The following is a 26,796-nucleotide window of genomic DNA, read 5'->3' on the forward strand; positions in this document are numbered from 1 at the left end:
GGGCAGGAAAAAGCGACAGGACTGAACCAGGCGCACAGGCAGCGGCTGGCAGATCCCAGGCATGGGGTGGCAATGGGCGGACCCAGTGGGGGTGCAAGGCGGCTGGCTGACCGCAGTCACACATTCAAACTCAGATAAACCAGGCGAAGGAGCGAGGGGTGAGATAGACTGTGCAGGCTAGGACCCCAGCGACGAGAATTAATGCCTAAAAGCACCAATTGGAAAAATTTGGGGAACTATTTTCTCCCTCATTTCTCCCTTTCTCCCTCCCTTCCCCTCTCACTAAAAATAATTTTTAAAATCCTTTTAAAAATGTAATTTATTTTACTTAGATACCTAAAAAGCATAAAATTTCAACATTTCATATTACTGATTAGTTCTGTGCTTGTGTGTGTTTGTAATTCTTTTCAATTTAATATTGTTATCATGTGCTGACAAGGTCAATTAACTCAGAAAATTGTGTTACTGATAAGGTGTATTTTGCAGAACAAGTATGTGTCTAACTCCTTATATGGACTTATGTCTGGAAGGCAAAGAGAAAGAATTTTAAATACAAAAGTTACTGTCATTGAGCAAAAAGATTTTACAACTTACAGGGATCATGCGAAAACCAAGGCCTGGCAAGGTCAGGTCTTGCCTAAGCTCCCAGGGGAGTAGCCAGGACTGGAGGCCATGGCCAAGGGCAGGCTCCAGGCTTGGGTGAATGGGTTCACATTTAGAGCCAAGTAAATGGCTCTTCCATTTACTGGTTGTGCGGTTTTGAGCAAGTATTTTTTTAAATCTCTCTGGGTCTCAGTTCCCACAAAGACAAAGTAGAAATAATATTATGTATCTTGCAAGATTGTTTGAGGTAATATACAGAGCATTTAGCTCAGCACTTAATATGGTAATAAGCACTCAATAAATGTCACCTCTGATTAAAAAGATTAATATCTTTCTTATATATCATCTATCAACCATTTCAACAAAACAACTTACTAAAAAATATCAATTTTTAAATTACATTATGGAAGAACAAATAATGATTCAGAACAATTCTTTATGAACCATAGCCACAATTAAAAGAATTTGATATAAAAATTGCTTGGCATATTTACAATTTCTAGTTGTATAATATCAGAAATTGCAAATCTTCTTTCTTTAATATACACTGGCCCTATAATAATTAAGTGAGTTGGAAGCAATATTTTATCTGCAAATCAGTATCTGTTGAAAGAAAGAATCGCCAACATGTAAACAAGACAACGCATGTCACGAAGTTAAAACGATTCTTCCTAACGCTGCTCAGTCACTGTACCACCCCTTCAGTAAGGCCGTACTGCGTACCTAGAGTGCACAAGGCTCCGTGCTCTCCACACTTGAGTCTTCTCAAGTGTTAACTCGGACTCTATAACGACTGCAAATCGGCGACTCTACAGACCTTGTCCTTCAATGAGAAGACCTACCATGAAAGTCAGAGAAAAGAAGGAACACGTACCGATCATGTTATCCAGGGACAGGTCCGGGAGTCTCCTCTGCAGCCCTCCTCCAGGGACCCCGCAGAAGGACACGGGTGAGTAGAGTGGTGACACCCCGGCGCTGCTGCGAAGACACGACATACGTAAAAGGGGCATCACACGAGTGACTGATGAACGACCCCTTGCAGATCGTGGCTCGCTGTCCCCTCACCCGCAGGGGAAACAGCTCCAGCAGGGTCACCTAAGGAGGCCTCAGTTCTCACGCAGAGACGACCCCACTGACTGGCGTACCTGCTCCGTGGGCTGCGATGACAAACGGCAGACTTCAGTTCCCAGATCATGACCCTCCCGTCACTCACTATGAGAGCGGCTGCGTTCTCATTGACAGGACAGCACACCATGCTGAAGGGACGGACAGTCTTTGTCACCCTGATGGCATCGCACTGGCTCCGCAGATCGTAGGTGAGCTCCTGCACGGGGTCTGGGTCTGAACACAGCATTGTTCTCTCTCAGCGTCAGCGCGACCGCGGCAACGCCAGCACTGCTTTCCCTTCAAATAAAACCTCACCTGAAAAGGTGATGGTTCCCTCGGCAGTGGAAAGTTTGTCAAGAATGGCTTTCCTTTCTACAATTATTACCAATTTCTTCAAAATATAATTACCTCGGTGATTGTCTACGCCAAGTTTAATTCCCAAAATAACAACTATTGAATATAATCAAGATAGCCTGTTTTTTTACCATTTCTAAAATAAATGCTTTAAGCAACGATGCAGGATTAAGTCACGAAGAGCACAGTTCACGGTGGTCGGACTACAGTAAGCCTGGAAATAAATGTGCTTTACCAAAGATGTGAAAGCCTCTTTCAACTCTACCAACACATTTTATTTCACAAAACGTGGTTTTTATTCTCCAGGGTAAGACTGACACTGGCAACAGAACGACCTGGAGGCTTATTCGCCGAGGTCACTCGACAGTGGAAACGCCTAATGCAGAGGGGAGGCAAGGAGGCACAATGATGAACACACACCCGAGGCAGGGCTGCACTAACGAAAAACTCACAAAAGGCACCGCTACTCAGCCCCTGGAAACAATCAGGAGGGAATTACAACGTATTACTTTCTTTGTTGTATATGAGAGGGGCACTATCAAAACACCGAGAGATTACTCTAGGGTTTGTGGGTTTTTTTTAATGCCCCATATTATGACCATATTCTACTTTCTCAGAGCCCGGATTATCACTGACTCTATGATTTGGCTGGTGTTTGCTTTATAAAATAATCCTGAAGAAAATATAATTAACATTATTGTGAGATATAAACTCACCTAATTCCTCATTTGAAGTGGTGAAAACACTATTATAAGATCTTCGAACACGTAAAGTTATACAACCATTTTCATGTAGGCAAAATAACCCATCACGTTGAAAGCAGGGTATTACCTTCAAATAAATGATTCATTTATTGTTAAAAACACAATAGATTAAAGAGTATATACTGTGAAACTCATAAGCTCATATTTAGAGAATATAGAGAATATAGGCAAAAAGGACAAAACAGAAATATATCACATAATACCCAAGTTTTAAAACTAAATAAACACTTAAAAAATCCATTTATAATAAAAAAGTTGTCTTTATCCATATAACTTAAATAGTTCAATATATATCTCCAGATTAGACAGAAAAGTTTCTAGGGTAAATCAAACCAAACAAGAGTGTAAAAAATTATATATATATATAACATTGCTAATTTTTAAATAAATAGAAAAGAGAAAGTCGAACTAAGGACTTCTGCATGATTATAGCTTCCTCCCTATAACACTCACAATTAACTGCTGGGATGGAATTTATAAATTGGCCATACCTGCAGGAATGGAACTCCTGTTCGTTCTATTGCAATCACACCCACCGTCTGATTCACCTCAAGGTCAAGGATTAAAATCTCTCGAGGATAGAGTAACAACATGTGATTCCTTTTGGAAGGCAGGTATGCCAACTGAAGGCAATCATTGAGAGTTATGAATTCAGCACTGAAAAAAAGCAAACATTTACTTTAGGTATTGAGAAATGAGTCAGAGATTTTATTCGTATCAGAAAAAGCTAAGACTTGAGTTTTATACTTCCCACATAAAAACAGCCAGTGAGAATGTACAACTGTTTATGAAATGACCTACAGGGGCTACTGTTTAAAACTTAGACCCCCACTACATGCCAAAACCTAAATTATGACAATATCGTATAGGTTGAATGAGATGGTGTTTCTAAATTTTTGAAAACTTTAAAGTAGAATAGTAAGACTATGGATAAGATAAAATGACAAGTCTACGATAAGCTAGACATTTGTAAGATAGTAATATCACCTTTATTTTGCAACTAGAAATGCTAAACAGATTGCTGACATCTGGACTCTGGGTTAAAACAAAGCGTTCAGGGTGCGTGGGGCCCGGGACGGGAACCACAGGGCCGGCCATGCGGCCCTGCAGAAGGCACTTCCCCTGCTGCTTTCCTTCCCCTTCGAGCTCTGACACCACCTTTCAAACAAAGCAGGGTATTTTACTACTTAGCATAGTATCTTCTTCTGTGTAAGTAAAATATATAAAACTATGAGGACTGAAAAAGACTATTAGAATCTCAAAAATCATTTCAGTAATTTGTGATTATTACAAATACTTAGTCACAACCTCTGTATAATGTATTTCAATAGGAATGGACATACAACTGTGTTCTATTTTTTACATAATAATATTATGAAAAGGTTTTGAAATTTAAAGTACAGTCACATCAGAGGACAAGAGAGAGGGATGAGGACGGCACTGAAAGCCTGCCCCTGCCATCTCCTGCCTGGGTGAGCTGGGTGATATTTGAAACAACGTGCGGCAGTTTCCTCGTTCACAAAACAGGACTGTGGCATGATGACTGTAACGATGCCTGTGAACACTCCCGGCGCAGTTCTATTCGGAGGGATTAGCAACTCACTGCCCCCAAACTCAAGGTGAACACACAATTCACATGAGAGAAAATGTAACATATGTAAATCACAACGTATACAACTCTCCAGACCACAAAATGATTTTTTATGAGAGAATCAATGAAAAATAAATAGATAGTCCTCTTAAGATATTTAAGGAGCATGGTAATGCAAAAAAAATACAATAAAGATTACATTTTTAAAAAATTTAAAAATAAACAAAAAAAGAAAGGAAAAAAGATATTTAAGGAGAAATCTTAAAATTATTTTGGCACAGGGTGGGGAGTAAATTAGTGAACTTAACTAGCCTATGGTTAATACATAACAACGATACTAATATATAAATTCAAAATGTATTTGTAGGACAATTTATATTTTACCATATATTTTTCAGGTAATTACTCACAAAGTCTAGATAAAATAAACTTAGCATATTAAAAGCAATGGCTCTTGCAAAATAAATGCCAAAAATCTGCCAAAGCCATAAAAATTTAAGAATAATCATGTCTCTAGGAATAAAGACAGACATCTATTTCTAATGCATAAAATTCCTTTAATAAAATTTTAAGTTGCAACTTCTGATGTGAACAACAGCATCACAAAATGAACGCTGACTGAGCACCAGCAACCGCGGTAAGTACGTACGCTACAGCAGCCCTCTGAGATCCCTCCACACACCACTTTAGAGACTGGGAGAGTAAAATCTGAGCCAGAGCACAGAATTTCTGAATCCCTGCAGCCCTTGCCCTTACCAGTAGGAGAAACATCTCTACATGCATAAGAAAAATACCCATATTTTACAGCTAAAGGGACTATACAGCACCCAAGTCAGGAAAATATACATACTTAAAACGAAAATCTAGATGTTATCATCAAATTCTGAATATATTCAGTAGCCGCAATATTAGAATGTTCATCTCATATTTTCAAAAGTAAAAATCCAAAATCTAAAGTTTTAATCTGTAAAAAGTCAGTGGGAGCAGCTTGGCACAACCAGTGGACACGAAGAAGCCACACTCAATGCTGCGTGTCCCACTGCAGGAGGCAACAGAAGGGGTAGTTTTCCTCCCAGAAATTTGAAAGTAGAAATGAGAAAGCGTGAGAAGAAGAAAAGCAATGTCAACACAGGTTCAAAACTGATTTTTTTCCCAAGAACAGATGATACACAGTTGAATGTTGCTACCTTTACACTTGTACTTACCTAGGCTTCTCCTGAGTGATCAAGACTCGGACTTTATTAAGGGCCTTCTTCGCCCCCGTGGCTGCGGCCAGCTTGTTGTGAGCTGGGCTCGAGTGTGGGCTGGATATGTAGACTTTCTTCCCCGGGCCCGAGGGAGGCTTGGATGGGGAGAAGTCTGAGATGAACACAATGCCCTCGCTGGTGAGTACTACACGGAGAGAAGCAGACCGCTAATGAAAGTTCAATCGAGTTTAGCAGTTTTTTCAGGTACAATTTTGACAGCAAGGTAATGATAACTTTAATGATAATATAAAACTGGCAGTGTTGTGCAGTAATAACAGAATGGGAACGTTCTCCAAACTGAAGTGAAACAGGTGGTCCACTGTGATTCATCAGAGGCCTTCAAGCTCAGCATTCTAAATTAATGTTTAACATTAAAAAGACACCAGAAGGTCACTGGCAGAAAGAACAAATGTTTGCTCTTCCAAATAATTCAGTGCATGGACTGTCATGAAAAAACCTTCCTTCATCATATCCCATAACTTCAAAATCTAAATACTTTACCGAATATGAAATTCACAGAAGAAATCCCATATGTATATAAGCTCTGCATATCACACTTAGCTAAGTTCAAATATTTGATTTGATGATACGAATTTTTTAAGATTATCGAGAGCTGCTCAGTCGACACGTATTCCCTTTTTCTTCCTGAGCATCAGCTCGAACCCTAGGACGCCCAGGCTTTTCCCCATCTACAATACACTGGAGAGCCTGCAGCGGCCTGCTAACACAGCCACCTGCCCGCTCTCCCATGCGCCGTTCTCCTGTTTCTTTACTGTTTTACCTTCCTAATACCACTCACGACACCTTCCTATTCTACAACTTATCATTCATCGTGCTCTGAGCAGGGCCTGCCTCCCTGTCGCGGGAATGCACACGGGATGAGGGAGGGATCCTTGTCCTATTTCACTGATCGAGTCTCGGTCCCCAAACACGCCTGACATACAGTAATAGTTCAAGAAGCATCTGTTGGATGACTGAATACAAATATTTTCTACACAATGTAGTCATAAAAACATCTGCCTAAAAACAAAGCTAATTTTCAGATGAATAGCTCAGTAAAGCATCAAAAAAGCACACTGGCAGAAACAGCCTCTGCAAGGAAAAAGTTCCCTTGGGCTTCCTCTGCCCCTCACACGCATCCGGTCGTGGCACTCAAAGCAAATGGCATGAATTAGAACATTTTCTTTTAAAAAGAAAAAACTGAATTTGGCCAGATTAAATGAAACCCTTAACTTAGGTTGTCTGAGAGTTCCAGAAAGCCAAATTTAATTAACTTTGAGTTAGAACAGCACAGCAACTCTCTCTCCCTAGCTAATCCAATTCTACTCACCAATTCAACACAGGGAAGGTCCACCTTGCTGATTCAAATTTCTAAGTATCAGAATACTTGCCAACACTATGGGCTATGATTTATTATCTGTATTACGAGCTGCAGGAGCTGAATTAGGAGCTTCAAGATGTGCCTCTCCACTCTGCTCAGTTGTTTTAACATTATAGATACATGATGTATGTGTAACTTATGTATACAGCGTTAACTATATTATAAATACCTCAACTCATGTCCCACCAGAAACCATTACTCACAAGTTAGATGTGAAGGATCAAAAGGGTCGAAAGAGAATGACAGGATGTTGTCTGCGTAGCTCTTCTTCCACAGCTTGGTGCCCGTGTCTGCGTTCCAGAGCACGATGTAATTTGGCGGGTGGATGGCGAGCAGCAGGTCCCGGGAAGCATCCTGACTCCACAACCACTGGACGTCTGTCAAGAGCAGGGACCAACAGAATTCAGAGACCATCCATGCCAGAGGGGCTTGGATAACACGTCCTTGGTCTTTAGTTGTTTGGGGGGGTTTTCTTTTCCTCTCTCTCTTTCTTTTTTTTTCACATGATCCTTAAAGTCTGTTCCTCTCCCCTCAAAGTTGCATATGTGTCACGATTGCAGAGGAAGTTAATTTTATATAAAAATGAGCTCTGTGGACATGAGAATCTCAAGGTCGAAATTTGCAAGAAATCTAAAATATTACTTCAAAGGAAATACAAGGCACACTGGCTGGTGCGGCTCAGTGGATTGAGTGTGGGCCTGCAAACCAAAGAGTCACGGGTTCGATTCCCAGTCAGGGCACATGCCTGGGTTGTGAGCCAGGTCCTTAGCAGGGGGCACTTGAGAGGCAACCACACATGGATATTTCTCTTCCTCTCTCCTTCCCTCCCCCCTCTCTTAAGATAAATTTTTAAAAAAAAGAAAAGAAAACACAAGGCTATTTGCAGTAATCAATACTTAAAATTTTATGTCAAAGACGGTCCCAGTGTTTTTGTGGAATTACCTAATGGGACTTTGTAATTTCATTTTATTTCACAACAATAAACAGGATAAAGATCTAGTTCAGTGCCTAGTGCATAGTAAACACTCAGTAAGTATTCTTTAAACAGTCATTTTAAATCTTCGCTGACTCAAAATAGACACTCAGTCAAAGCCTTGCGTCCAAAAATATTGCATTGGTTTTAGGTCAATAAACATGTAAACAAATGATCAATATAAAAATGAGAATAAAATTTTGATCATCTCAATTAATGGAAAGTAAGCACTGAGAGCCAATACAAAATAGCAGTTTGGCCAAGTTTACTTATATTTTAGCTTAATTTACAAGATTGTTTATAACAGCTTAATTTTTCTCATCAAACTTTACCAAGGCTGATGTTGAAATTAATGCATTTTACCAAAACTTAAGTCAGCTGAGAAATGAGGAAATATGTCCAGAAGTATATTAATAAGGATTTAAAAAACGAAAACAAAACTAGATTCAGATCAGTAGAACAGGCTAAACAGAATCAAGAGTTAACTGGGAAGCAATGAAATTAAGTGAATAGAGGAAAAAAACCTACTCTGAGAGTAAGTGTATTCATATAAACAGCAAAGCACAGACAGTCCTCACCCTGAATAGGCTTGGCATGTTCCTGGATCTCACACTGAGCGACTCCTGCTGCTACATCCCAAACAATGATTTTGCCATTGACATCAGCAGAAGCTAGGCGCAAGGAATATGGTGAGCCAAGGTTATGGTGGTAATTTTCTCTGGCCCACTTAACCTAATAACAAGAAGAAATCAAATCAGGTTAATACTTGTACTGAATGAAATTGAACATAATTTTCATAAAACATCAACCCGAACCCATACTACATTCTATATTTACATTACACAAATATTTTTTAAAAACCAGGAAAATGGTTTCCATCTTGAAAGTTTGACATTTTTATTATTTATGATTTTAAAGTTGCAATGAAAATACTTAAAATATCACCATGTTCCTGCTTTTAAAATATGAAAAATGATGCACAGCCTTAATATTCTGGTAAATTCTGGTAAACCCCCAGAGCACCATATCATGAAATGGTAATGATCATCGCTGTAACACTTGATCATTCCAATGTTACAGTAATGAAATGTAATTACGACAGAACATCTAAAGTCCCAAATTGCTAAGTGGAGTGTTTTCTGTATTCTATTCTCTAAATTAAAAGGAGATAACTAAGAGCTGTAAAAACCTTGCAGAGAGAAAAGCAGGAAAAAACAAAATCAAACAAAAAACTCTGGCTGTCCCTCTTTCATAAAATTGGAAACAATGTTATTTTTCTCTTAAAAAAGTACACTTTATACCTTCAGCAACATCATAAGAACAGAATCTTCAAAATAAAAAATGTAAAAATTTCAGTGCAAATGAGGTTAATCCTAAGCGTCAAATACAGAGTCAGGAATAAAACACTGTCAAGAACAGGACACCCTGAACCAAGGCCTTCCCTGGCCACAACCTCCATTCTCCCCTGCTCAGCATCCTGCTTGTTTGTTCAAAGCATTTACCACACAACAATCTGTAATGATTTTATTTACTTTGTGTTGACCCATCGCCAACCCATGGATCATAAGCTCCACAGGGCAGGATCATGCAGGCCTTGTGCACATTTCAGTGCCCAATATCTCACTTTTCTGGTGTCCTATGAAGCACAGAAGTTTTACATTTTGATGTAATTTATCTATTCTTTCTTTTTCTTTTTTTCCTGTATTTAAGAAATCACTGCCTTCTTCAATGTTACACCTTTGTATATACATATTTACATATGTATATAATCATATAGTGCTTGAATAGTGCTAAACTCAAAGCCGTGTATATATTTTTTAAACAATCATCTAGACACATCATAACCAAACTGCTGAAAACCAAAAATCAGGAGAAAATCCGAAAGGCAGCAGATGAGTACAGATACACTACATACAGAGAAACATAGAAAAAAATCCCTCATCACAAATTATGAAAACTTGAAGACAGCAGAGTACCACACAGAAAACAACTTTTTAAAGTACCACACAGAAAACAACTAGTGAAATACATTTTCAGGCACATAAAAGCTTAGAGAATCAATCAATATTAGATATATACCTCAAGAACTTTAAGGATATTTTTCAAGGAAAGGGAATGTAATACCAGACTGAACCTTGGATCTACACAAATAAAAACTCCAGAAATGCCAAAAAGACATAGAGGAGGGAGGAAGGGAGCCAGAGAGAGAATATATGATATTTTTCAAAACAAAAACAAAAACAAAAACAAAACCCAAAAAACCTAAGCCTACCATCAGACTTAATAGGAAAAGACTGAATGTTTTCCTCCTAGGCTCCGGACTAGGACACGAATATCCTTTCATCACACCTAGTCACTGCAGTAGAGGTCCTAGACAATGCACTATGGCAAGAAAAAAAATAGAAGACACAGATTATCAATGAAAAAAATGAACTGTTACCTGATGATCACATGACTGTATACATAAAAATTTCTCCCCAGACTACTAGATCTAATCAGTTTAGCAAGATTACAGGATACAGGTCAATATACAAAAAGCAATAGTTCCTTATGTGTGTGTGTGTGTGTGTGTGTGTGTGCATCCTCAAGATGGATCAGGAACCGAAATGTAGACACTAAAACTATAAAATTCTTAGAAGAAAACAAAGGTATAAATCTTCCTAACATTGCAAAAAGCAATGGTTTCTTGAATATAGCAAAAAATAGATACCATGAAGTATATCAAAATTAAAAGCTTTTGTGTTTCATAGGACATCTTCAAAAAAGTGAAAGACAACTCACAGAATGAAAGAAAATATTTATTAACCACATATCTGATAAGAAACTTGTATCTAGAATACATAAGAACCCTCACAACTCAATAATAAAAAAGACAATGCAATTCAGAAGTAGGCAAAGGACTGACAAGACATTTCTCAAAGAAGATATACAAATGGCCAATAAGCACATGAAAAGATACTCCACATCATTAGCCTCCAGGAACACGCAAACCAGAGCACAGTGAGAACCACTCCATAGCCACTGGAATGGCTAGAACCAACCGGGCAGATCATGGCAAGTGCTGGTGAAGGTACGGACAAACTGGAATCTCCGTACCCAGAGAACAGGAATGTAAACTGGTGAGGCCTCTCTGGAAACAGTCTAGCAGTTCCTCAAAAGTCAGACATAGTTACCACATGAGTGAGCAATTCTGCACCCAAGAAAAATGAAAGCACAGGTTCACACACAAAAAAGTACAGAAATGTTCAAAACAGCACTATTCATAATGCCTAAAAAGTCCATCAACACAGAAACATGGTTTACCCACAAAGTGGAACATTGTTCAACAATACGAAGTAACAAAGTACTGACACATGACATGGCTGAACCCTGAGAACGTTATGCCAGGTGGAGGGGCTGGGCATACTGCATGACTTTATCTATGTGAAGTGTGCAGAATAGGTGAGTCTGTAGGACAGAAAGTAGATTGGTGGTTGCCTAAGGATGAAGGGGACAGGGAAAGGCTGGATGGTGGGGGACAGGCGATGACTGTTAATGGGCACAGGTTTCTTTGTGGAGTGTTACTATGCTAAATACCATGGAATTCTACCCTTTAAATGAGTTAATTTTATGATAGGAATATGTAAAAGCTGTCATCAAAAATAAATAAAGACCCCAAAGCTCTGTTTCCACTCTCCTAAAATTTCAGATCACTATAATTCAGTTGCCTGAAACAGCTCATACGTTGTGTTAAAAACTTAAATTCACTGACTTTACACACATTCAGCTTATCACTGTTAACTCAGAAACTTCAGAATCATTCTATTCTCTGACTTCCCCTTAAAAGTGATTACTATAAAGCTACCAAGTTTACCTCTTTAAGCAGCTCCTAAATAAGACTCCTTCATGCCTCACCTTTATTTTGGGCCCTTAGAATTTCCTGCCAAAACTACCGCAAACATCTGTTGCAGGTTCTCACTGCCTAGAACTGCCTTTCTCCAACAGATCCTCCACTGCTGCTAGTTTTTCTAAAATGCAAATATGATCATATCCATCTCCTAGTTAAAAACCCACTTTTTCCTAATTTTATAAAACTTTCAGGGCAGGTGAATGTCTCTGGCTGCCTCCTCCTTTATCAGCCCTGCAGGTGTATCCTGTCTTTTAACCACCTGATGCGCACTGCTTACCTTTGTGTGCATTCTTCCCTGTTCCTGCGCTGCCTGCCCCCCAATCTTTCATTTAGCTACCTACAATCTACCGGTTCCTAAAACAAAAACTTCTGTGATCCTCCCCAGATCCCTACAACGAGGCAATAGGTAGCCCCTTTGTCTTCCCACAGCACATTATGTACGTCTCACTTATCACACTGTATTTGTGTTTCCATTCTTCCTCACTAGACAATGAATTGCTTGATGGCTTTCAACTCTTTCTCCTCAGAACATGCTAAGTGCTCAAAACTAACAATGAATGAATGGTCCAGCAAATAGTATCGAATTGGTGTTCCCTCTTTCAGCTTTAAAATAACCTAAGAACTAACACTTAATAACTCATCCCTGATCTATGTTAAGTTGTGTGCATGGAAATACTAGGTCAACCCCAAAGAGACACTGTTATATTTATAAGCTACCCAACATTTATACACAACTTAATGAGGTTCTAGTGCTACTTTAGAACAGACAATATATCATCGAGCCAAAGTGGAATCTGACTTACCTTGACAACATCAGCTTTATGCTTTTCTAAAACTTGAAGCGTTTGGGCAGTACTGGAATCAATCACTACCACGAGCGAATGACATCCATAAGCAATTAAACCTTGCCAGCCCCTAACAAAACAGCAATGTTAAAATTTAAGTAAAACAAAGCAAGAGGCCTCTTGCCAAGGGGCATCCTAAATAAATGACAAATCTACCTAATATGTACTACCATTCGTAAAGTTATTCTTAAGCTTAGTAAAATTATTCTTATGCCCAAAGATCAGCATTTTAATTATTTCATTTCATAAAGGGTGTAGGTAAGCTTAAAAAATGCTTGTTGAAATTCATTTTTCATTTGGGTCAAAAAAGGTTGTAAGAAATGCGCACATAGAGCCATGAGAAAGTATAGAACATCTCCTGTCCTCTCCTTGTCTTTGAGGGCCTACTCCTTGAATCGCTCAACTTCGACTCCTGAGCATCCACTAAGTGCCTGGAATCGTGTTGCAGAACGTCTACCATCAGCCCTGGTCCTTCCAACCAGGTAGCAAGTCAAACACTGGCCAGGAGGCACCAGTCCGCTGGCCAAAATCCCCAGCAGCCACAGCTATAGATGTCTGCTCTCCATCAATCTAATTATTGGTTTCCAAAGCTGCAGTATTAGTTTACAGTAAAGAGATAAAAGTGAAATGAAGGTGAGAGACCAGGTGCCTAGCCCAGGATGGCACACTGTCGAAGGAGTCAAGGTAAGGGACAAAGGTAAGGGTGAAGAGAAAGGCGTAAGGGGGAGACAGAGCGGTCACGGGCCCTGCCGGCGGAGGGAGAGAAGCCTGGAGAGGCAGAGAACGAAATAGGATGTTTGAGGAAGGTGTGGGGAAAACAGCAAAGAGAAACAAAGATGCGAGAAAGAGGGCAATATACTGGCACACGGCACGTTCCCACACGAGGTATTTACTACTTTTATAGCAGAAACAAAAACCCGGTATTTAAAAGAACATCTCTATAATGTGAGGGCGGCACCCAGTCTTGACGAGGCCACACTAATCAGGGGGTGAAACCTCTTGTTCCCCCTTCCCCTCACACACTCCTGGCCGAGCCTGGCGGCCTCACAGCCCGGCGCCCTCACCAGTCCACCGCCGCCTTGTTGTGGGCGTTGAGGGCCCCGGTGAGGGTGCGGGCCGACACCTTGAAATTCACCGGGAATGGCAACATCGCTGCGGCTAAACCCGACCCTTTAAGCCGACGGGCAACCCGGAAGAGGCGGCCACTGCACTTCCTTTCCAAACGCAGTCCGGGTGGCTCCGTGCGCACCGCTGTTTGGTTCCGCTGCATCCAAGGTTCCACCGCTCGTGGATTTCCCTAACCCTGTTTCGCCACTCACGGTACCGCCCTCTTCAGGGTTCCGCCGCGCCGGTGGCTGCGCCGTGGTGTATACAGGCCCGTGCTCCCCTCCAGTCACGTCTGCTTCTTTCAGACTGAGACTGCGCAGGCCTGTGTACCTTGCTGGAAATCCTGAAAATAAGTGCTGAAAAGTCTTTATTAGCCCTTCTCCCTTTAGTCAATTAACTTAGGGCAACTACCAACGCCAGACACCCTTGAAGGCTTGGGGGTGTCGCGATGAAGACACCAATCTCTGCCCTCATTCGCTTCATAGAGTAAATAAATAATCGGGATTACTTGGATGAAATGGAGAAAACGAATGAGATTAATGGCTCGACTATAAAGATTTTCCAGTATGAGTACACTCCATACCCGGTTTTGAAAACACTTGGGAAAAAAAATAGTGTTATTCCCAAGGCCAAGGGCCCGTTTGCCTATTGGGATCGTTTTCTTTTGCAGTTTCTGCTCTGAGGCTCTGCTTAGTAAGACTCAATCCCTCCCTCCCCGTGCCTTCTAACAATGATTTCTGCAAGTGTGTTTCACTTCTAATACATTTAGTTCCTTGATCAACAAAAGTGTCACCCCAGGTCTTTGTGTCCACCTTATCACTCTTATGAAACAGCTTTCTCAAAGATCGCCTGCAATATCCACTTAATTGTTAAAGGCAAAGGGCATGTTTTGGCCCTTACTTGCTCTCTGGCAACCTCACACTGTTCCTCCCCCCACCCCCCACAGTGCCACCTTCCCTGCACCATATCCCTCCCAACTGTTGCTTTCTGGGCCACTAGAGATGCGCATATCCACAGGTCTAAATGTATCACTCGCTTATTAAAAATCTTGGATGTCTCTTTTGACAACGATTGTTAATTGGCTCCCAAAATTCATCCTCCCCTTCTTCATTCATAACCACAATTTGTATCTGGGTACATTGTCACATCATTAAATAAAAAAATATCCCAGTTTCTCTAGCAATTAGATCAGGCCATGAGACTAAATGCTGACCAATGAGATGTAAGTGGAAGTGTGATGTAGTAACTTCTGGGAAATCATTCCCTTGTGCTGTTCCGTGCTATTTTGCTATTTATACCCTACATTAGCATCTGTTATGTTCAGCTATTATGCTATTTGAAGAAATGCCTGTCTAGCAGGGGAAACTAACACATTTTTAGGCAGCTGTGATATAGGAGAATAAATACTGTAGGAGGCTTAGAACTCATGTCAGGAAAAAAAAAAGCCAATCTTCCTTTCTTCCCAACATCTAGCACCCCTTCTGGTCCTCAATAAATGATTGATGGCGTAGGAGTTTTAAATGGCCATAAGAATGAGGTCACTCAGGCATAAGGTGACAATGAAGAGTCAGCACAGAAGCTCACGGAAGCAGAAGGGCAGAATCTAACCCCCTTGGAGGAAGAAGGATTAATTAGTGTAAATCTGCAAGCTACCTTGAGGACGTGGATGTTTAATACTCAAGGCAAAGATGGATGACTAGCAGGGGTTGGGACAGCAGTCTGGACGATTAAATGCATTACATTAGACAATATATAGGCAGAGCATAACACAGCACTCAGATTCCTAAACACCTGTGGGGTCAATGCACATGGCCACTGGCCATGTGGAAGGAACATGTATTGTTTTGGAAATGGATTTAACTCTCTTCTTATCTCCTTTTTGGGAGCAGCTTCTTCTCCTGTGACTGCTTCTTGCTGCGCATACATGCTGAAGTAACGTAGTTTAGAGTCACATATAGGATACTTGCCCCCTTTGCTGGGGCCCCCTTATAAGGTCCTCAGACTGACGGAGATGCAGCTGCTCTCTCTCTCTCTCTCTCACACCAACCCACCTTGCCCCCATGGGTGCACTCTCTTTGCAATGTGAATAATAGATAGCATGTCCACATCACCTAGTCCACCAGGTGGACCAGTTTTTTTGGAGTATCATGAACACTTACGCAGCTTCCTGGTTTGGAGCTCCTGCGTTACAACGCCTTTTTATTCATCAGCAGAGCTGAGGCATAAATCTAGACCTCCTGTTTTCACACACAGCACTGGCCTCTCTAAGCTGTCCCATCTGGAACAGGAAGAAGGATCTTCCCTCTTTAAGGCATGGCCTACAAGAGAAGAAGTGGTGTGGATTTGGGTAACAGTGGAGTTGAATTTGCTGCATCCTTCACCAGGACACTAGAACTGAAGCACCAGCTTTAAGACAAAGGCTTAAGTTAGGGGCCACAACGAGGGGCACCAGGCAGGCAGGGTTGGGGAGTCACAGTTCTGGGCCCACCGTGCTGAGCTTGTCCTGGAGAGGTTAACTCAGCTCTTTCTAAAAAGTCAGGCCGACTTTTCTTTTTTTAAGTAACTGGAGGTTTATACCTCTTATTCCCCTTCACTTTACAGGGATGTGATGGACAGCCTAAGGAAATAGTCGACAGTATCATAATCCCTTTGTATGGTGACAGATGTTACTGGAATTACAGTGGGGCTCACATCATAATATCAATGTTGAGTCACTATGTTGCACACCTGAAGCTGACATAGCGTCCCATGTCAACTATAATTTTAAAAGAATAACCATGGAATTTATTTCTCCAAAACTAAAATGCTTGACCTAGAGAAATTATCTGCATTTTACTGCAACTTAGAGCTACCAATAGTGCCAGAAATAACCAGTTTTCCTGCAGCCAGCCAGGAAGCGGCTGTAGCGTTCCCCTTCTCTACTGTGAAACAAAGTCTCTCCAACCAGGTGGAGAGACCGTGCATTGACCCACCTTTGTTGTGATTCTGACAGAAAATAGGAAACATGAGAGGACTTATGTGGCCAGAGGGATGTGCCTTTACTAGACAGGAATCTTCCAGTGTGAACAGACGATGAACTAACTGTGATGAGACTGAACTTGCCTGCTTGGTTTGATGTGACAGTAAAAGCCTATCATCTGAATAGAAGTGATGTTATTATTTTATTCCTGAGACTTGCTATTTTGTTAGTGTAAAATAACTGTATCACAATCTATATGCTTACATATCTGTTTTAACTATGCAATGAGCAAGAAAAAAATTTTTTTAAGTTGGGCTGTTCTCACACAGCCCAAAGCATGGACTGTTTGACTACCAACCAGGCAGGCCCCAACCTGTGCTCCCCCAGGAGCTATGGGCAGGCTCCGCCACCCTCCCGGTCGCATCCTGCTTATTTCAGCAGAAGCTGTGTGGGGTCACCTCTGGGGCTGCACAGCCAGTGTTCCAAGGACAGGGGCTGCTGTGTGTGCACCTTTCAGGATGGTGTGGTCTCCTGCTGCTCCCAGGCTTGGGTCCCTGAGCCTTGCTTCTCAGGCTGCGTCTTCACCCAAAACCTTGTCCTGATGTTGATTGGTCAGCCTCCCACCCCTCCAGTATCGATATGTACCAAGGTATTTGCCTCACTTGTTAGATTAGCTTCCTTATAACCTCAGTATTTTAAATTAGTCAATCCTCGATGATGTAAACGGAAGCATTTGAAGTCCAAACCAACCCTCTTTTTGTCAGTGGGGGGAGGGGCGCCGCCAAACCCATGTTCTAGGTGAAGGAATTCAACCTCAGAAGGGTGGGTGACTTAGCCAAGATCACACTTCTAGGCAGTGACAGAGAGGAACCTCCAGTGCCTTTTCTCATGCCAAAGCCAGGGCTCTGTCCAGAACACAAGGCTTCTCTCACGTGAGACTGAGGAGTGCTTGGGGAAGTCCCACAGAGGATGAAGTGGGGATCGGGATGCACGCTTCATGGAGCCAAAACATTTCAAAGGAAATGCACCCAGAAATGTGTCAGGTGAAGCTGGCAGTGCAGGGGGTGACCACTGAAGGAATCCTGGCTGTACAACCTAGACTTGCATCTACTTAACTTTCCGTGGATTTGTCCTTAAATACCTTCCACCCACACCTTATTCCTTGTAGATAATCATCAGCTGGAGTTATTATTGGCTACTCCTATGTCTCTCCTTATCTTAGGTAATTATGATATTGGAATGGTTCAGTCACTGCATGTTAGGACACGGTCATTGAGGTCTATTAGGCTAAAAGACGTCTCTGAGAAAAGTAGCCATGATTAAGTGGATTTCTCCAGAGCAGGGCGAGTGAAGGACGTGCCCCACTTACACCCTCTGTGCGCAGAGAGACAGGGAGGTGCTGCTAGAAATGGTGAGGGCGTTGCCGTTGGACAGGCAGGCAAGAGTCCAGCTCTGGCTCTGCCACCCGAACTCTGTGACTTCGGACAAATTTAGGGGACAAAAATGTGGCATGTGAGACTCTCCAATGCAGTTGTTGTCCTGGGTGTTGAGGATGAGGAGTCAGCTCAGCCCCTCACTGCTCAGTCACCCATTCTGGTCCTTTCTCTCTTTCCAGATGGCCCCCATAATTGGCCTGCCAGCATACCTCACTCCTGGGGCCACTCAGCTTCTGTCAGCATGTACTTTTCCAATTACTGTTTTCTCAAGAAGGAATAAACCAGAGGACCTTCTTCTCTGGTTTCTTCCTCAGAATTTTATTCATCCAAATAAACAGTGTCATCATGTCGTACGCATGGACAGCACTTCATAAATTAGATGAACCTAACCAGGTCATACCTGGTGCGCGATCATGATGTCTTAGGGAAGAAATGATTCTACTGATTTCTCTTTCCTCACAAGCTTAGACTTTGGTGGAAATAGACTGTGAGACCCTCTAACAGGTTAAAGGATTCCACTGTCTGGTTTTTCACAGGATCCACCAGTGGTGGTGATTAAAATAAATGCCAGTTCTCCACTGTTACTTTGAATGTCTGAGTGCCATACTTGTGTTTCTACCCAGGGTAGATGACTAACTCATACTTTAAGGCATAATTCAAGATTACGGGCTTGTAATTCAGACCTGCCCTACAACAAGGCTTGAGTGTGGGCAGACTGACTCCAGAGGCCCAGACACCAGCACAAGACTCAGCAGGGAGCTCACAGTGCCCTTGACCTATGCTCTGAGTGCATGCTCAGAACCATCTCATTTGACTTTTTTGAAATATGAAGAGCTCAGCCTGGTGGCTCAGTTGGTTGGAGCATCGTCCTATACACTAAAAGGTTGCTGGTTTGATTCCCGGTCAGGGCACAAACCTAGGTTTTGGGTTCAATGCCTAGTCAGGGCACATATGTGAGGGAACCAATCAGTGTTTCTCCCTCACATTGATGTTTCTCTCTCCCCCAAATCAAGAAAAATTTTGGGTGGGGATTAAAAAATAAAAAACTTAAAAAAATAAATATGAAGAATAATACAAGAATTTAAAAAATCTATCCATACTCTTCATTTGCTGATGTAATTATTTTTATAGTTACACATTTCTCCCAGTTCTTACCAAATGAAGATACATTTTACATAGCTGCAAAACACACATACATCTTGTTCATCTTGTCTTTGAACATTCTATCATAATCACATTTATAATATTTATATAATCTTCATAATTATCATTTGAATGACTTCATAATATTTGGTAGAGGGAATATATGTGTTACTTAGCTATTCCACTATTGCCTGATATTTAAGCTAATTTCAATTTTTTAAATAACAAAGACAAAGCTATAGTACATATCCTTGTGCTTATGGTTGATTTTAATTCCATTAAGTTATTTGTTAAAAATAATTTTCAGGAGTATAACTCTTTTTATTAATTTTTAAATTACAGAATAAATGAATGCTTATTGCAGAAAATACAGAGGTTTCAGAAAAGCATGAATATAAAAAATGTAATTACATGATGACGAGTAAAATTGGCTTCTTTTAAATGACTGTCTCCCTTTTATTCTTTAAAATATAACCTTTATTGTAGTTTTTCCTATTAACATTGAGTCCCCCTCTGACCGCTTCCCCACCACAATCACCACCCTGTTGTCCAGGCCCCTGAGCCCTTTTTCCTTTTTGCTCAATCCCTCCACCCCTTCCCTCCTCCCAGCTGTCATTCTGCTCTCTGTGTATGAGTCTGTCCTCATTTTAATTGTTAGGTCAGTTTGTTCCTTAGATTCCACATATGAGTGAAATTATATGGTACTTGTCTTTCTCTGACCAGCCCATTTCGCTTAGTATAATGTTCTCCAGGTCACAACAGGTAAAGTTTTTTATTTTTTATGGCCAAGTAGTATTCCATTGTGTAAATGCCCCATAGTTGTTTTACCCACTTGTCTACTGATAAACATCCGGGCTGTTTCCATATCTTGGTGATTGTAAACGATGCTGCAATGAACACAGGGATGCTTATGTTCTTTTGAATTAGTATTTTGGGTTCCTTTGGATATATTCCCTGAAATGGGATCGCTGGGTCACAAGGCAGATCCATTTTTAACTTTTTGAGGTATCTCCACACTGCTTTCCACAGTGGCTGCACCAGTCTGCATTCCACCAACAGTGCAAACATATTCCCCTTTCTCCACATCCTCATCAGCACTTGTCATTTGTTGATTTATTTATGGTAGCCATTCCAGCAGGTGTGAGAGGATATCTCATTGTGGTTTTAATTTGCATTTCTCTGATGATTAGTGATGTTGAGCATCTTTTCATATGTCTACGGGGCCTCTGTATGTCCTCTTTGGAGAAGTGTCTATTCAGTCCTTCGCCCATTTTTCATGTGGGTGGTTTGGTGCTTTGGTGCTGAGTTTTGTAAGTTCCTTATAAATTTTGGATATTAACCCCTTATCAGATGTACCAGTGAATATGTTCTTCCATTCTGTGGGCTGTCTTTTTATTTTGTTGATGATTTACATGCTCCACAATACACAAAACCCTTTTTAGTTTGATGTAGTACCATTTATGTATTTATTTATTTTTGTTTCCCTGCCTGGGGAAATATATCTGATTAGAAAATTGCTACGAGCAATGTCCAAGATTTTGCTGCCTATGTTTTCTCCTATGATTTCTATGGCTTTGGGTCTAACATTTAAGTCTTTGATCCATTTTGAATTTATCCTTGTGTGTGGTATAAGAAAGTGTAGTTTCATTTGTCTGCACATATCTGTCCAATTTTCCCAACACCATTTATTGAATAAACTCTCTTTAGCCCATTGTATGTGCTTGCTTCCTCTATCAAATATTAATTGACTATAAAGGTGTGGGTTTATTTTGGGGTTGTATATTCTGTTACATTGATCTATGTGTCTGCTTTTATGCCAGTAACATGCTGTTTTGATTATTATGGGATAATTTGATATTAGCATGATTCCTCCAATTTTGTCTCTCAAGATTGCTGTTGCTATGCAGGGCCTTTTGTGGTTCCACATAAATTTTTGAAATATTTGTTCTAGTTCTGTGAAATACATCATTGGAATCTTGGTAGGAATTGCATTGAATCTATAGATTGCTTTGGGTAGCATGGACACTTTAATGATGTTAATTCTTCCTACCTATGAACACGGTATGTGCTTCCACTCACTTGTATCTTCTTCTATTTCTTTCTTCTTGTTGACCCATTCATTGTTTAATAACATGTTATTTAGCTTCCATGTCTTTGCATGTTTTCCAGTGTTTGCCTGGTGACTGACTTCTAGTTTCATAGCATTGTGGTCAGAGAAGATGTTTGATATGATTTCAATCTTCTTAAATTTATTGAGATTTGTTTCATGTCCTAACATATGGTCTCTCCTATAAAATGTTTCACACACCCTTGAAAAGTACGTATGTTCTGCTGCTTTGGGATCAAATGCTCTGAAGGCATCAGTTAAATCCATTTGATCTAGTGTGTCGGTTAAGGCCACTGTCTCCTTGTTGATTTTCTGTCTGGAAGGTCTATCCATTGAAGTCAATGGGTGTTAAAATCCCCAACTATGATTGTATTTCTGTTGATCTCTCCCTTTATGTCCATCAAGATTTGCTTCACGTATTTAGGCGCTCCTATGTTGGGTGCACAAATGTTTACTAGCGTTATATCTTCTTCTTGGATCACTGCCTTTATCATTATGTAGTGTCCTTCTTTGTCTCTTACTATAGCCTTGGTTTAAAGTATATTTTGTCAAATATAAATACTGCTACCCCAACCTTTCTTTCCTTTCCATTTGCATGAAATACCTTTTTCCATCCCTTTACTTTTAGTCTGTGTGTTTCGTTTTATCTGAGATGGGTCTCTTGGGGGAAGCACGTATATGCGTCTTGTTTCCTTATCCATTCAGCCGCCCTGTGTCTCTTGTTTGGAGCATTGAAGCCATTCACACTTAAGGTGATTATTGATAGATACATATTTAGTGACCTTTTATTCTTAAGACTATTTTCCTCTGTTGTTTCTTTCTTTCTTTTTCTGCTTTTGCTTAAAGCAAGTCCTTTAACACTTGTCCCAGTACTGGTTTGGCGTTAACAAACTCCTTTAGGTTTTTCGTGTCTGGGAAGCTTCTTATCTCTCCTGTGATTTTAAATGATAGCCTTGTTGGGTAAAGTAGCCTTGGTCGTAGGTCCTTGCTTTTCGTCACCTTGAATATTTCAGGCCACAACATTCTAGCCTGAAATGTTTCTATTGAGTAATCAGATGCCAGTCTAACTGGTGCTCCCTTGTAGGTTAACTGCCTGCTTTTCTCTTGTAGCTTTTATATTCTCTCCTTGTCATTAAGTCTTGTCACTTTTAAAAAGGTTTTATTTATTTATTTTTAGAGAGAGGGGAGGAGAGGGAGAAAGAGGGAGAGAAACATCAATGTGTGGTTACCCCTCACGTCTCCCCCACTGGGGACCTGGCCCACAACCCAGGCATGTGCCCTGACTGGAACTGAACCAACAACCCTTTGGTTCACAGCCCACACTCGATCCACTGAGCTACACCAGCCAGGGCAAGTCTTGTCATTTTAATTATGATGTGTCTCAGTGTGTGCCTGTTTGGGTCCAACTTGTTTGGGACTCTCTGTGCTTCCTGGAGTTGTGTATCTTTTGACTTCACCAGATTAGGGAAGTTTCGGGTCATTATTTCTTCAAATAGAGTCTCAGTTCCTTGCTCCCTCTTTTCTCCTTCTGGTATTCCCATGAGGCAGATGTTGTTACACTTCACATTGTCCAAAACATTTCTTAAGCTCTCCTTATTTTTTAAAATTCTTGTTTTCTTTTTGCTGCCCTGCCAGGGTGTTTGTTTTTTTTTTTTTCTACCTTGTCTTCCACATCACTCATTCAAATCACCTCTGCCTCATCTAACCTACTGTGTGTTTTTTCAGTGTGTTATTTACTTCAGGTGTCGCATTCTTTATTTCTGACTTGTTCTTTTCTGTGGTTTCTATGTCTTTTCTCATGCTGCTGAGTATCCTTAGAGTCATTACTCTAAACCCTCTATCTGGTGAGTTGCTTGCATCTATTCATCTATTTCTTCTTCCGGAGAATTCTCTTGTTCTTTCATTTGAGGTCTGTTCCTTTGTCCTCCCAGTTTGGTGGCTTCTTTGCATTTTCTGCCTCAGTTGTTGAATTAAGCAGTAATATAGCCTCAGTCTGTGATCAGCAGCCAGTTTAAGCACCACTCAGTTGGTTATCCAGGATGACTTCCCTACAGTTTAGTTGTAATTCCAGTTTGGTCCTGGGAGGGCGTTAGTGTAGCTTCCATTTACTCCTCCACCATCTTCCAAATGACTGTCTTCCTCTTAAAAATGTATCTGTTTCATTTTTTTTATGAACTGAAGTCATACTATAAGAAGTATTTTTACTCTCCTCTTCCCCACTCAGTAACCAGATGTAAGCATTTGCAAATATTTTCTTAATTTCATCTCCCCTTTACTTTGTGAATTTTTTGGAAGTACAGAAATTTAACATTTTTAATGGACTAAAAAGCACTGCCCCCTCTATTCCCTTTTCGTACAGTGAAAGCATCTTTCATCACTTGCCTGCCAGAACACCATTCAACATCATGATGTCCTGTACTAGTCAAATCACATCTGACTCTAGGCCAGGTGTCAGCCACAGCAGCTGAAGAAAAGGAGCCCTTTCTGAAATCCCCAGCTAATTCCAAACCTGAAGCTGAGCCAGGTGCCAGGCCTGGGAGGCATCGTGCCCCCCTTCCTCTGAACCTTCTCCTTTTCTCACTGGCCTACCCCCATTCCCATGGGGGCCTGGGCTGCAGCAAGAGCTGTCTCACAAAATCCGTACTCACATGGCCCCTGCCAGGAGCCTGGGCTTCCCAGCCTCCCCCTTGTCTGGTCCATGACAATTCATTAGTCCCACACCTGGGAAGCTGTTCTGGGTGGCCAGGGACTGCAAGCAGACTCACGCCTCTATTCAAGCCAGGTCTAGTCTGTAGTTGCCAAATAAGTTGATTCCTGGGAAGCTGGCTCCTCCCTCTGAAGGATGCTCTGTGAAGGGTGAAGTAAATGCCCAGGGGTTTCCAGCCAAATTAATTAAGAAAGTCATACCTGACTTTGCTATGTGCCAAGTTCCTCACATCTGTCTCATTTGCATGAAGGATTGCCATAGAAAGTAGAGAAAGAAAACAGTCATTAGTCTTCCTCACGTCAGAACATAATGGTTATAAAGTTAATTCCCTGAAGGAATCAGATATTTTTAAAAGGGAAACTTGGATCCTTGCAGAGTTGTAGAAAGGAGCATTCTATAAAACTTGGTGAGCCGAATAACAAAGCTGTTTATTGCGAAACAGTACAATCAATGGAAATTCATATTTCTGATCACATATACAATGGGTATGACTTATGTGTGTATATAAATATATAAAATCACAAATAAACAATATATGTAGAAAGTACTTTAGTTCCTACCATAACGTGCCATCCAGTACAACGGCAGCGATGTTAAAAGGCCCCTGTTTTGCATCTTCTGTGTCCTGGCTGGGCACTCACTGGGGCTCGGGAAGTAGAGGCTGTGTCGCTGCAAAAGCCAGGGCAGAGGGGGCAGGTGGAGCTGCCACTATCAAAGACCTTTGTGGTGTCTGTGACTGCGGGGTCCATTGTTTCTCTGCTTCATTTAGTCCATACGAACAGTCTTCGTGTGGCAATGTGTTCGTGTCAGGGCTTCACTGGTACTGGAGAATTTGCACTAGGGCCCATTAATCTACAACAGGAGATAATAGTAGGTACCGCACTACAAATGTCAGTGATTTAAGAAAGTGATAATAACACATCAATTTTTAAACTGTAGGGAAATTGTCTGTCCCTGAACAGTTCCTATTTTTCTAGCACAGAGCATGTCAGGTGCAGTGAAAATTTCCCTTATGCTTTTAAAACCAAAGGGGCTGCCAATGGCCACCTGGTTCAGTCTGTCTTCCAGGCAGTGGTGCTCTCCCCTGACGACTGCCCTTCTCCTCGACCCTTACTTCATCCTCATTCAATGTCACACATGTTCACAGAGCACCGGTTAGGCTAGTGCCGGGGCTTCCGCTGGAGCCCACCTGCCCGGGGGATTTCTGGGGCTACAGCCATGAGTCAGTCAGTGGGGGTAATGCCTCTCTCCTCCCACTGCCGGGCCTTTGTTTACGCTGTTTCCTCTACCTGGATTTTTTTTTTCCTTTCTTTCTTTGGCTGGCTCTTCCTCTTCATTCAAACTCAGATCCGGTGTCCGCTCTGGGAGGTCTTTCTAAAAACTCCAGATTCAAGGCTAAATAAGCACTACTTGTATTATGTCATGTTTTTTCTTTAAAAAAACATTTATTTTCTGTGTTCTGATTATATAAGTAACGTGTTTGTGGGTAAAATTGAGCGTATGTCATTGAAATATTGCAGATACAGAAATGTATGAGACAAAAAATCAGTATTAAGTTTCATCTGAAGATAACTACGACATTTATATTGCTTAAAAGCATCTTTAACTGTGCCCATTTGCTTCTCCAGACTTTGTGGGAACATGGAACCATGTCTCACACACCTTGTGCCCTCTTCTGCCTGTCACCCTGCCTGTCACCCTGTTCATCACCCAGCAGGCCCTGAACACGTGTTCACTGAACTGAACCAGATTAATTCCCTTAAAAGCTTTTATTGACACAAAAAAAAGAAAAAGGACCAAATCAAGCATTTTGTTTAGGGCATTAGAAAAGAAACATAAATTCATCCCACTGAATAAAGGGATGTAATGAAGGCAGAAGAAAAATAGCAGAAAACAAGAGTGCAGTTAATGAATCAAAGCACTGCTCTTTACAAAACTACAATAGGGATTATGCCCCTGGTAAATCTTTTTTTAAAAAATATATTTTTTAAAGATTTTATTTATTTATCTTTACAGGGGAAGGGAAGGAGAGAGGGAGAGAAACATCAATGTATGGTTGCCTTTCGTGCGTCCCCTGTTGGGAGTTGGCCTGCAGGGAACTGGCCTGCAACCCAGGCATGTGCCCTGACTGGGAATCGAACTGCGATTCTCTGGTTCGCAGGCCCGTGCTCAATCCACTGAGCTACACCAGCCAGGGCTTAAAAAATATTTTCTAAACCCACAATATTAGAAACATGGAGTTATGACAATAAAATATTTTTAAAAAATTAAAGTATCCTACATATTTGTAGATTATAAATTTGAAAAGCTAAATGAAATGGGTTTTTTTTCTGAAAAATATAAATTGATACTACAGTACATTTAAAAACAATCTAAAAACACAAATAACAAAGGAGGACTAAGTCAAAGAAATATATGTGCCCTCTCTACCCTCCTGCCCACTGCTGATGACTATTTTACAAGTGAAGTCTTTTATTGTCCAAACAAATAAAAATAAAAAAGCCCTGAACCTGACAAATACTATTATGTAGAAACCACTGTAAGGCCTTTGGCCAAAGACAGCGTCCCCACTAACACCTGGAG

The 26,796-nt window shown here is 41.0% G+C and overlaps 1 protein-coding gene across 2 annotated transcripts in view; it reads right to left on the bottom strand.

Annotated features, from left to right (window-relative positions):
* The window catches only part of WDR11 (WD repeat domain 11), a 52,488-nt gene extending 38,531 nt beyond the window's left edge, over positions 1–13,957 (bottom strand). Inside the window, exons 1-9 of one of the 2 annotated variants that reach the window (XM_037059630.1) lie at positions 13,819–13,957; positions 12,713–12,824; positions 8,599–8,752; positions 7,251–7,424; positions 5,625–5,811; positions 3,320–3,485; positions 2,781–2,895; positions 1,749–1,944; positions 1,478–1,578 (exon numbers count right to left, since the gene is read on the bottom strand). In XM_037059630.1, the coding sequence (XP_036915525.1) occupies positions 1,478–1,578; positions 1,749–1,944; positions 2,781–2,895; positions 3,320–3,485; positions 5,625–5,811; positions 7,251–7,424; positions 8,599–8,752; positions 12,713–12,824; positions 13,819–13,904 (1,291 nt within the window). In that variant the 5' untranslated portion in view covers positions 13,905–13,957. Of the gene's footprint in view, positions 1–1,477; positions 1,582–1,748; positions 1,945–2,780; positions 2,896–3,319; positions 3,486–5,624; positions 5,812–7,250; positions 7,425–8,598; positions 8,753–12,712; positions 12,825–13,818 lie in introns of both variants that reach the window. The other variant, XM_037059629.1, reaches the window with a different exon arrangement.
* Between the last annotated feature and the right edge of the window lie 12,839 nt (positions 13,958–26,796).

The sequence above is a fragment of the Sturnira hondurensis genome, unplaced genomic scaffold, assembly GCF_014824575.4.
Source record: "Sturnira hondurensis isolate 20B ecotype Veracruz unplaced genomic scaffold, ASM1482457v3 Scaffold0011253, whole genome shotgun sequence".
Classification (NCBI taxonomy): Eukaryota; Metazoa; Chordata; class Mammalia; order Chiroptera; family Phyllostomidae; genus Sturnira; species Sturnira hondurensis.